This window comes from Gobius niger, assembly GCF_951799975.1.
Source record: "Gobius niger genome assembly, chromosome: 2".
Taxonomy (NCBI): Eukaryota; Metazoa; Chordata; class Actinopteri; order Gobiiformes; family Gobiidae; genus Gobius; species Gobius niger.
Window position 1 is genome coordinate 25,022,287 of NC_136853.1, and position 11,684 is coordinate 25,033,970.

Below are 11,684 nucleotides of genomic sequence, written 5' to 3' on the forward strand. Positions count from 1 at the left end.
TGGGGCAGATCCCAGGAAATACATCAGACATCTCGGTCCAGATAAGTGCAGTTCTAGGAACAGCAAAGATACTGCGTTGAACCTTCAAGCTCCCAGGCCTCTGGTAGAGGACCCGAGCTTGGAGGAAAAATAGACTTTTTTTCCCTCTTATATATGAATTTATTTATTCATCATTTTGACAGTCTTGGCAGGAGCAGAAATAAATCGTGGGTTAAGTGGCTACTGTGTAATCCACATGTGATGACATTAAATTACACTAAATGTTGCCCTTGGAACACCATGGAGGCAGTGCTCTTTAGTCTTTTAAGTCACACCCCAAACATCCTCTATTTTCTCTCACTTTGTTATTTAGTTGAATGGTGACTGTCAATATGAAAAGAAGCGGAGAATGAGTGCTTTTCTGTAGATGTCCATTGTTCAGAACTGGTTATGTCTGATCTGAGCTCCTTAATCAGAAGCAGAAGCAGAATGAGAAAAGTTCTTATTGCCATTGTTTGAGAACAGAATCACAAACTAGGATTTTCTTTTTGTACAATCGTGCAACATAAAACATATACCACAGATACAAAAAAGCAAAAAACTATCCCACTATAAACAAAGTATGAAGAGATATGCACAGGCCTTTCAGTGCCTCTGCTGTTCACACATTGATCTTGGCTGCAACAAAAAAATAAATATTATTATTACAATGGCAACAATATTGATGAGCAACTATTACATGTTGATATTATTTGTGCATTTTTTTTTTCAAACAAATAATAAGCTCAAGACTTTAACCTGCTTGGTATTTTGTGGGTAACACTTTCAAAGTTCAACTAGATGTCATTATGTCGATATTCACACCCATAAAACAAATATTTAAATGCATTAAATGGTACCAAATGCTGACAAGCTGCTATATACTATAATCAGTGTCACAGCTGCCTTGGACTAGGAAGTGAATGTGCGCCCCTCCAATCACCTCCACCCACTCACACAACACATTCATAAGCACTGGGTAAAGTCTTGCCTAAGGACACACCACAGTTTACACCGTCCAGCAGCTAACTTAGTCATGTAATGTGTTCATGCTATTCACTCCTGCATGACACAATCTAAATGACCCTGAACACACACACATTTGTTATTCCAGAAAGTATGTTGACAAACCAGAATGTCCCTTCTGCCCTCCACACAAGCTGCAGCAATGAGGATAAGGGAGTTCTGGAGTTGTTATACTGTCATAGAAATGGATATTGATTTTCTGGTGTCTCTGTGAACTTTTTTTTGTTCTCACTACCTTCTGCAGACAGACACAACAACTCTGCTAAGGTTTGCTCCTGTTATTGTGAGTAAGCAAGTTCAGGCCTCTCATCTTTCCACCTGCTGTCTCCCTCGCCTGGTGAACAACAACATTCCACTTTCCCCAAGAAGGTTGACAAGATTCATATAGTTTGTAAGTAAAATGTAAGTAAAATGCACTTCATTTCTCTTTTCAAACTGTGTAAATTCTTTTTTAGTGTAATCATGTACCTGAGGAAGATCTGTGGTAATCAGCAAAAGTGTCTTTATGAGGCAAATGATCTCTTTGTGCTTTGCAACAGACTCATGTTTGTAAAAAACACTGGGCCTCATTCATGAAAGGTTCTCAGGTACACGTTTGTTCTTAAGGCTGTGATTCTTTAATCTCATCCCCCATAATAGGCAAATCTCTGCACCTGTTTTCTTGGACCTGGTGAAGATGGGCAATAGCTGTGGTGTTTAGTTCCTTGTCTCGATTCTTTAGTTTCAACCAGCAGTTTCAACTATTTAATAAATCAATGGGTTGTTGATGCTCTCCTTGTATTTACAAAGAAGCCTATTGAATAAATGCATAATTTGCTTATTGGGCTGTTCAATCGCCAGATACACGCTCATGAGACATTATTAAAAATGTAGCATTTTGATAAGAGAAGAGAAGAGAAGAGAAGAGAAGAGAAGAGAAGAGAAGAGAAGAGAAGAGAAGAGAAGAGAAGAGAAGAGAAGAGAGCCTTTATTGATCTCACAATGGAGAAATTTACTTGTTACATTCAGCTCTTAGAAACACTCAGGGTGTGCAAATAGGCAGATAATGTTTGAAAAATAAACAAAACACAATTGTAAAATAGTGTTTTTTTATGTACAATGACTACCAAGGACTTTGTGGGGACTAAAGTATAAACAGTAAATAATTAAGTAAACAGACTATAACAAAAAATGTAAAATTCTCATCTTCAAAGGGCCAAAAATAAACTATGTTTGAAAAATGTCCAATAATTGACACAATTTAAATCTGTAAAATGTGGGGAATGAAGACTATTGATGACTATTGTCATTGGAGCGCTCAGACTCTGTCAGCGAGCTCACAGACCAAATCCCTAGAAACAGACCTAATGCACTTTCAGAAAATCAGTTTAATGGGAGCAGCGCATCATCACCACCAACAACATATTTTAATTGTTTTAGTCTTAGTCTTTTGACAAAAATGTAATTCAATTTCAGTCTAGTTTTAGTCAACTAAAATTTGCATTTATAATATTCATTTTAATCATATTTAATCAGGTCCTCTGCTTCATGGAGCTGCTCCCAAATGAACAAAGCTCAGAGCTGATCCTTTGGCAGTGAATTTACATGATATGAGGCTCTTTCAGACTGTCAATAGAAGTTTGGATGATTTTAGTCTCTCCTTTTCATTTTCATTTAGTCTTATTTTAGTCGACAAAAATATCAGGACATTTTAGTCTTAGTTTTAGTCTCATGAAAAACTTTTAATTTAGTTTTAGTCGTCAAAATGATCACTGCACCATCGTCATCATCTTTGACTGCACAGGACGTCGCTCCTCCCAACCACCAGGGGGGGTTTGACTTATCGTGAGCGCTCTCTCGCACTCACAAAAAAACTACAAGGCGTGCTCAGCCCAGTACGCCAACTACAGCGCCTACTGAGTCCATAAAATGAGCTTCTGATAGTGACTTTAACCATAATAATGCGAGAAGCTTCACTTCGCAATCAGCAGTTTTAGATCGGAGGTTTTGGGGTATGTAATCATTTATTTATATGGATGTATCTTTGGTTGGAAACCGTAGGCTACATTAGCTTGTTTATTAGCTGCCTTATGTGCTAATGCGCTAATGTGGGCTAATAGTGACAGCTGCTGACCGAGTTGACGAAACCTTTACAGAACCTCTACGAAATAATCATGAGTGCGAATTATGATGAAGAAATGACCAGGATTTTATTCTCTCAAGTGAATATTTACCTTGATTTAATCGTTGTAATACCTCCGCTTGCATTGATGTGTCATTCACTGTATAGATGTGCCAGAAATCCAGTATTGTTGTTATATAATGAATGAGCTGGCTACTCTTCAGATCCGTTGTTAATAAATATGCGTTTATTAATTTTGCTCAAGTTCCAGCGGTTGCGTGTGTACTTGTTACTGCCCGCAAGTATCATTCAGTGACTTACTGAAGGTTGATGAAGTCGTCATAAAAGGGTGTTCAGAATATGTTGCAGGGCTTCCAAATCTTCACTGTCTTTTCCCATGCTGAAAGGTAAAACTGTTTACGTCATGACATGCACCAATCCGCATTGAGGAGATGCGAGAATTTAGATTTTTGTAAGTGGTTTATACTTGGTAATCGATAGTCACATGGGCCAAAACCATTCATTTTCAAGGGAAGTGTGGTATTTCGGGCACAAAACACGGGACAAATGGGACAGAGAATGAGTAAAACCAAACGAGAGAAATCTATTGGAACATGGGTCCAAGGGCTGTAAACTGGGACTGTGCCGAGTAAACTGGGACTGTGCCCTGTAAACTGGGACTGTGCCGTGTAAACTGGGACTGTCCCGGGTAAACTGGGACTGTGCTGAGTAAACTGGGACTGTCCCCGGTAAACTGGGACTGTGCCGTGTAAACTGGGACTGTGCCGTGTAAACTGGGACTGTGCCGAGTAAACTGGGACTGTGCCGTGTAAACTGGGACTGTGCCGTGTAAACTGGGACTGTCCCGGGTAAACTGGGACTGTTCCGTGTAAACTGGGACTGTGCCGAGTAAACTGGGACTGTGCCGGGTAAACTGGGACTGTGCCCGGTAAACTGGGACGTCATAATCTATATCCAGTCTGTTTACAGTGACAATTGCATTATTTATCTATACGCCTCTATAATTTAACCGACTGTGAGATATCTCTTCTTTGTTTTCAGGTATTCTGTTATGGCTACTACTGAGATGGAATCTGGTTCTTTAGATAATAAATTGGAACACGGGCCATCAGACTTAAAGTATGACTCTGATTCAAAGTATCCACTGAAAGTGCTTTACTGTGGAGGTACAACACACACCCTAATTTTTGAAAATGACACAACTATACATCAAGCAGCGCAGAATATTAAACCTTTTTAACATGTGCTTTCCTACCATTACAGTGTGCTCGCTGCCTTCAGAGGTAAGTCATCGTGTTTCAGTAGACGTTATTTGAAAGTTCTGAACAGCAAACTGTCTTTCTTATGAATTCATATTTTTTCATGCCTATTTAGTACTGTGAGTATATGCCTGAGCCAGCCAAATGTAGACAGTGGCTTGAGAAGAACTTCCCTGATGTATTTGCCAGGATGACAGTTGGTAAGTGAAGTTTTTATTCCAGTTTAGTGGTTTTCATATAAGTGCAATGATGATGTGAAATAGTGCGGCATGAAACACACTAATCTTCAGTGCTAGGCAAAAGTTTGGAAACACTTTTTCAGCTTATCTTTATTTTCAACACTATTTACCTTGGTATTAAGGGCATTAAACTATGATTGAACACATGGGATTATGCAGGAAACAAAATTATTCGAAATTGGCACCCTTTATTCTTGACATTTTGGCAATGAACTTCATAAGGCAGTCGTCTGAAGGAGAAGAAGAAGATCTTTATTTATATAGCAGTCCTGTAAAGTGAAAACCATTTCGGGTGACTGTCAAAAGTTTGCAAAGCAGTAATCAAAGCAAAAGGCGGATAATTTGAAGAATCTATTTCACCTTTTTCTGTTTAAACATAATTCCATGTGTTCATTCATGAATGTGTTCATTCAATGAGAATTTGCAATGGAAATAGTCATGAAATAAAAGAAAAAACAATACACTAAAAATTCAGTTTGTTGAAAAAAAAAATGAACAAAAGCTCCCACACACCTTCTCACTCTTTAAGAAATGTATTACTGCTGCAACGTCTCGGTCAAGCTGACCATGACCAAGCAGACTTTGTTGGAAATGCGATGTGAAGTGATGCACTTAATTAGTAAGACATTATTTCATCTGCTTTGCAAACACATCCACAACGGCTGTCCCTTACCTTGGGGTCACTGCTTATCCCATTTTAACTTAGAAACTTAGAAGGCAGATAAACACACTGTCCACCGCCGTGTCCCGTGAGGACTCCTGCCTCAGCGATAGCAAATCCTCCTCGCTGACTTTCAAAAAACGATGCACATGGTCCTTATCTTTCTGTTTTGTGACATCCATAATTTAGCCTTGTACTCTGTTTGACAGAGGCAGAGCCATGTTGAGCCAGCTCTGGCAGAGGATGGTCACGCAAACACACCGCTACTCAAACGATTGCGCCGTGAATACATTGTTGTGTGCATCTTGAAAGCACTTAAAAAAATGGCCAATATGAAAAATGAGCAGCGGGCTGGATTAAATTGCTTGCGGGGCTGGTGTTTGCCCAGGTCTGCTCCAGCGTGTCCTGGTCTTCCCGGGGCCTCCTCTCAATGGAATATGCCCGGAACACCTCCCCAGGAAGGTGACCTGGAGACATCCAAAGCAGATGCACTGGTCAACCTCAGCTGTCGTCTCTTGGTGTGAAGGAGCAGCGGCTCTACTCCGAGCACCTCCTGGGTGACTGAGCTCCTCACCCTAGCTTACTCTCACCACCGACCTGGAGAGAGAAAGCCATCTTTTTCCGGTGTAGAACCATGGCCTCGGATTTGGAGGTGCAGATTTTCATCCCGGTTGCTTCACACTCTTCTGCAAACCGCCCCAGTGCAGCTGAAGGTCCTGATTTATTGAAGTGAACAGAACAACATCATCTGTGAACAGCAGAGATGAGATCCTGAGTTTCCCAAACAGAAATTGAGGAACAACATGCACCAGCTCTACGCTGGTCCAGCGTATAGAGCTCGTCCCGTATGCTGCGACTGGGGGCGTAAACCGCACTTGCTCCTCCTGAATCCCAAGTGCGACTATCGGTCGGATTCCTCACTACAGAACACCCGTATAGACCTTACCAGGGAGGCTGAGTAGTCTGATCGCATTCTTTAAAAAAGATTCCCAGTTTGTGAATCCTTTCACTGGCAATGGATGTAAAACTCCATCTGATTCTGACAATAAATATGGGTATAGTTATATTTTTACCCCTATTGTTTAAAATAAATTTGTTTTGTTTTCTGTTCTACAGGTTCCTCAGCAAATGCCCCCAAGCAGGAACATGGTACTGGGGATGTACCTCCGGCGGGTGAAGAGGAGGAGAAAAAGAAACAAAAAAGAGGTTCCCAATTTTTGTTGGTTATTGTGGCAAAAAGTATGTCTGTTAATAATCTGTTTATAAACAGCTCTTTTTTGTTAATATTTCTTTAGGTGGGAGAGGACAGATTAAACAAAAGAAGAAGACTGTACCTCAGAAAGTTACAATAGCTAGAATTCCTAGAGCTAAAAAGAAATTTGTCACACGGGTGTGTGGACTGGCGACATTTGGTAAGTGCTTAATTTTCTGTTTTAGATTTGTGAATGTTATTGTGGACATTATTTAGCCTGTATATAAACACTCTCTTCTAGATATTGACCTTAAAGAGGCTCAACGATTCTTTGCCCAGAAATTTTCTTGTGGTGCCTCAGTTACAGCAGAGGATGAAATTATAATTCAGGGAGATTTTACAGATGACATTATTGATGTAATTCAAGAAAAGTGGCCTGAGGTAAGTCACACTGTTAAAACTTTACATTTTAAGATATGTTAGTCCAACAAATTATATGTTTTCTTTGCGTCAAGCTATTACCAATTCCAATGATACGATGCAGTTTCAGAGAAGTGGCCATTTCCATTCACTAACAAATGCATTTTTGCAGGTGGATGACGACTGCATTGATGACCTTGGTGAAGTCAAAAAGTGAAGACCAAATATGCACTTTCACGAGGACGTGACCTGAAAACAGCAACAACCTGGCCAAATGTACACATTAACTCATTTTATGGCTTTTATTTTCTATACATAAATCAGGACATGGACTCTAAGTCGTTATTTTTTAGTTAATTCATAGCTGCTTTCTCTCTTTTGCCAAAGTTGTGGTATGATGTGAATCCCTTTCAAATGTTCACTCAAAACTCTAGGTTAATTCATTTAAATTTCCCTTACCCTCAAGTTTTATTTACATGAATGCCGTGTGATGCTTGTTTTTCCCGAAACTCTCAATATACCCATGAGTCCACTTGGTTTTCCAGAATAATAAAGTACGCTCCCAGTACAATTTACATTTACTCTTGTTTTTATTCACCTTACGGTTAGTGATTCTTCCCCACAGAATAATTATGATTGGGTGTGTTTGTCTGACATTGTTTGCATGTGTGTTATCACAGAATCCAGAGAGGTCACCTGATTCTGCCTATCTCTATTTACACTGTGCAAAGCATCATTTTACTGATGTACTTTAGTGCTATTGTTCTTTGCAGATTGAACGATGAACCACACACCGGCCGTAAAGTGCTGTGCTTTTGAAGCTCCTATTTTGGATCAAGTCCTTCCTCCTATACTGATCATAGAGTTCATGTTTGGACTCCTTGGAAATGTTGTTGCCTTGTGGATGTTCATCTTTCACATGGACATTTGGAGGCCTAACTCGGTGTACCTTACTCATCTTGCTGTTGCTGACTCGATAGTCCTTTTCTGCCTGCCTTTTAGAGCTGACTACTACAGGCGAGGAAAGAACTGGCTCTATGGTGATGCTCTGTGCCGTATCCTGCTTTTTCTGTTGGCAGCAAATCGAGCTGCAGGGATCTTCTTTCTCACAGCTGTGGCCGTTGATCGTTACTTCAAGATCGTCCACCCGTTGAATCCGATCAACCGAATGGGCCTGGGCTATGCTCTCTGGGTCTCTCTGGGTTTGTGGGGACTGATATTTCTTGCTACTGGATACCTCCTTGCTGATGAGCACTTCTTCTACAACAGCAATCGTACACAATGTGAAAGTTTCAACATCTGCATGGGTTTCAGTCCCCTCTCTACCTGGCACAATACCTTTTATGTCATTCAGTTTTTCTTGCCAACTTCAATTGTTGCCTTCTGTACCATACGCATAACATGGCAACTAAGAAACAGGGCTATTGACAAAAAAGGTAAAATCAAGCGGGCTGTTCAGTTCGTCATGGCTGTGGCTCTTATTTTTATAACTTGCTTCTTTCCCAGCACAGTATCTCGTATTGCTGTGTGGATCCTCAAGGTGTGGTATGATGACTGTGTGTACTTTAAAGAAGCTAATTTGGCATTTTACACATCTGTGTGTTTCACCTATTTTAATAGTGTTCTCAATCCTGTTGTGTACTACTTCTCCACTCCTGCATTTAGCGGTACTTTCAAAAAGGTTTTGTACAAAATACTGGGAAGGAAAGTCAAAGATGAAGAAATCTCAGCTGGCAATGAGATCTCTACAGTAGACGGTTGAAGGCGGGATATCCAATGGACAATGATGTCACTTTGTATAAAACACATTTTCTTCAGTTTTGTTTTGCTTAATAAATCCAGCTCTTGCTTGTTAAGGTGAAAAGAAACTTAATTGGGGACGTTATTATTTTTGTTTTTTGACTTGTACGTGTTAGTGTGCTCTGTGAAGAAGAAAGTCTTTAATTATTTTCATATTTTTCTGATATTTATTGATGAATAAGAACACACAAAAATCTTTTAAGTTTTTTTTTTTTTTTACTGATTATCAATTATTATTGTTATTATTATTGAAAATGATTATTGGTTTGATACTCTAGCATCTTGTGCCCGCTCCTTGGTCTAGTTTTGGACCACCATAATCTTGAATAGGTTGTGTTCATGATTTAGAATGTGATGTCATATTGTCAGATGGAGGGCAGGGCCAATACAACTCTATGGGAGAAATACAGAAAGTTTTTGTTAGAAATCTCCAAAACGAAGATTAAATGTTTTCCTCATCAGTATTTGACAGTGATTGGATTCACAAACCTGACATTATTTTTTTATGTCTGAAAGTCCTTTCTATTCGCCAACATCATGCTCATGTTTCCGAGTTCGTCACCACTTTTGGACGCCTTTATGAGGAAGTAATTGGACATTAGTTCTGTGCTGACAGAGGAGACAATGAACTTTGAAACCGTTTTTGTTTTATGCGGATTCTACCAGTAATGATTGAGATATTAACCAAAGAGGAAGACAAAAAAAAGTCTGCAATTCGCCAGTTACCATAGTTACCGTCATAGCATTTTCAGTTGCCCTCCACCTCAATTTTAAACCTTTACAATGTTGATGTCACGTGAACGCAACCTATTCATTGTGGATGTAATCATTTTATTAGGTATGCCAAATACGTAATTTAATGTTTATTGTTCAAGCTAACATGTTTACTTCACAAGCTGTCATTTCCACAGAACAATCCCCAAACATTAAGATTAATGTCACTGTTCAATGAAAGTTAATGTTTTGGTATATTTAGCTGTGAAGTTTTAGGAATATGTAGAGAACTTGACTTTTGTGTAAATAATAAAACAAGTGATGTATTACTGCAACGTGTCAAAATGTTTCTAAAATTACTTTTTTGATGTTCTTGGAAAATGGGCCAAATTTGCTCTTACTTGAAGAATCCCCGTAAACGAGTTATCCCGGTGCTCCTAAAGGCAGCATTTGTTTCCAAGGTGACGTCACTGGGCTGGGCAGAAAAACATGATGAAGCCAAACTAACGGAGGGAGATACTGCTACATGTTACGGATTCCCAGTCTCTGATATTACGAAAAGGGCGCAAAGTAAGGTTTCATAGTATATTTCAAATGTAATGTTTGGTATTTGTAATTTTGTGTCATGTCAGTATGCCTTCTCTTCATCCGCCCATCGACACTGTCGGTCCTGCTAATCCGCGGTTTGTTAGCTCGGGAAAGAGCGCATTCCTGTTTGTTTGGACCATTATTTCAATTGTATTTTCAATTTCAAAACATATTTTCATCATTCTTTTATAAACTATACGGTTAATAGAAGAAGGGCATAACAATATGTTGACATACATTTGTTGGTGAAAAGTATATTTTCTGGTGTGTGGACTGTAGTTAATTCAGTTTAATTGTATCCTCACGGTCGGACATCCGGGAATTTTAAACCCCCTTCACCTGGGCTATGAACATGGATCTATTAAAGGCGAGGGGGAGCATCTGGCTGCAGCTCATTTCAAATGTATTCTTCTGAAACACTGAAAAGGCACCAAGAGCCCCCCACACCTGCAGCGCAGTGGAGGCGTCACAAGACGAGCTACAGGAAACAAGGAAGGGGCAAACGAGGAAGTATCCGGACAAGACTCGCAGCTAAGCCACACATGCCTTCTATTGTTCTGGCTATTGGACGTTCACTGGAGAATAAAACAGATTAACTGCTCTTCTCAGAAGATGGTGTAAGACTGTAGTGGAGCGGAGGGAGCTGTGCAGGAAGAAGAGGAAGGTGAAAGAGCTGACGAGTGCAGGACACCACGCTCTGAAACGGGGACAAACCCAGGAGTTGCTGCTCCATTTCAGAGGATCAGAGGAGCACTGAAGGCAGCCAGCCAGATTTCTTATGGGAGCTATGGTTTCCTCTACCTCCAAAAACATGCTGGTGGTCAGGTTGGCCACAGAAGTGGCGCGGCTCAGTTGCAGCAGCTCAGGACTAACACCTGAACACAATTTCATTTTGCGGTTGTGCAATGACAAATAAAGCACTTACTTTCAAGACAAAAAAACACTACATCAGCATCACAACAAGACTAAAATTTAACTAAATTAGGAAACTTTAACTAGAACTTTTACAAATAAATATAAATAGTATAAATTCTGTGCATTTTTCAGTTTGCCAAAAAAGTGTCAATCTCAGTTCGATGAAGACTCTAGTGATGTTGCGATATAGTGTGACTTTTTGCGATACGGATATTGAATAACCTAATATCGCATTATGATAGTTTTTGCAATATATTGTGCAGCCCTAGTCAAAACGTCTATCTGTTGTCAGTTTTGGTCTTCACAAAACTGTAAATTATAAGGCAGTCGATATTTCAAGAGGATCTGAATGCAGCCGACGGAGAGTCACACAGGAAATTACTTCGACTTTACTGCGCGGATTTCGTTCATGAGTCTGATGGTGGAGGGGAAAAAACTGTTCTTATGGCGGGAGGTTTGAGTCTGTATGGATTGTAGCCTCCTGCCTGAGGGGAGAGGGATGAATAGTCCTTGTCCAGGGTGAGAAGGGTCAGCTGTGATCTGACCTACACGCCTCCGGGTCTTGGAGGTGTACAGGTCCTCGAGAGATTGGAGCCCACAGTCAGTAGGCGTCGCTTATCGTAGTGTAACAGTTATCCAAAGTGTTCCCCTCTCTGGTAGTGCATTTAATAAACTGTCTGTACTTGGGTAGTTCCTGTCTCAGGTTACCCTTGTTAAAGTCACTAAGCAC

At 40.0% G+C, this 11,684-nt stretch overlaps 2 protein-coding genes across 4 annotated transcripts; both read left to right on the plus strand.

Annotated features, from left to right (window-relative positions):
* Nucleotides 1-2,896: 2,896 nt before the first annotated feature.
* denr (density-regulated protein) lies at nt 2,897-7,301 on the plus strand. Of its 3 annotated transcripts, none has more exons than XM_079551468.1 (8): nt 2,897-3,035; nt 4,208-4,332; nt 4,430-4,449; nt 4,541-4,625; nt 6,442-6,531; nt 6,621-6,737; nt 6,819-6,958; nt 7,110-7,301. In XM_079551468.1, exons 2-8 carry the CDS (start codon nt 4,218-4,220, stop codon nt 7,152-7,154), a joined length of 612 nt encoding a protein of 203 aa, XP_079407594.1. In that variant the 5' UTR covers nt 2,897-3,035; nt 4,208-4,217; the 3' UTR covers nt 7,155-7,301. The 3 variants fall into 3 exon arrangements, with proteins under 3 accessions (XP_079407594.1, XP_079407595.1, XP_079407596.1); XM_079551469.1 differs by having other exon boundaries at nt 6,448-6,531; XM_079551470.1 differs by having other exon boundaries at nt 6,451-6,531.
* Nucleotides 7,302-7,492: 191 nt separating this feature from the next.
* Nucleotides 7,493-8,699, plus strand: LOC306959378 (hydroxycarboxylic acid receptor 3-like; the record flags this gene model as incomplete). The annotated part of the gene is made up of 1 exon (XM_079551467.1): nt 7,493-8,699. Exon 1 carries the CDS (start codon nt 7,719-7,721, stop codon nt 8,697-8,699), a length of 981 nt encoding a protein of 326 aa, XP_079407593.1. The 5' UTR covers nt 7,493-7,718.
* Between the last annotated feature and the right edge of the window lie 2,985 nt (nt 8,700-11,684).

Bases quoted from the DNA above. Each gene is read 5' to 3' on its own strand.
- denr (XM_079551468.1), top strand. From the start codon at position 4,218: ATGGCTACTACTGAGATGGAATCTGGTTCTTTAGATAATAAATTGGAA. The intron at 6,532-6,620 runs GTTCCCAATTTT...ATATTTCTTTAG, and splicing joins GAAAAAGAAACAAAAAAGAG to GTGGGAGAGGACAGATTAAA. The intron at 6,959-7,109 runs GTAAGTCACACT...GCATTTTTGCAG, and splicing joins TTCAAGAAAAGTGGCCTGAG to GTGGATGACGACTGCATTGA.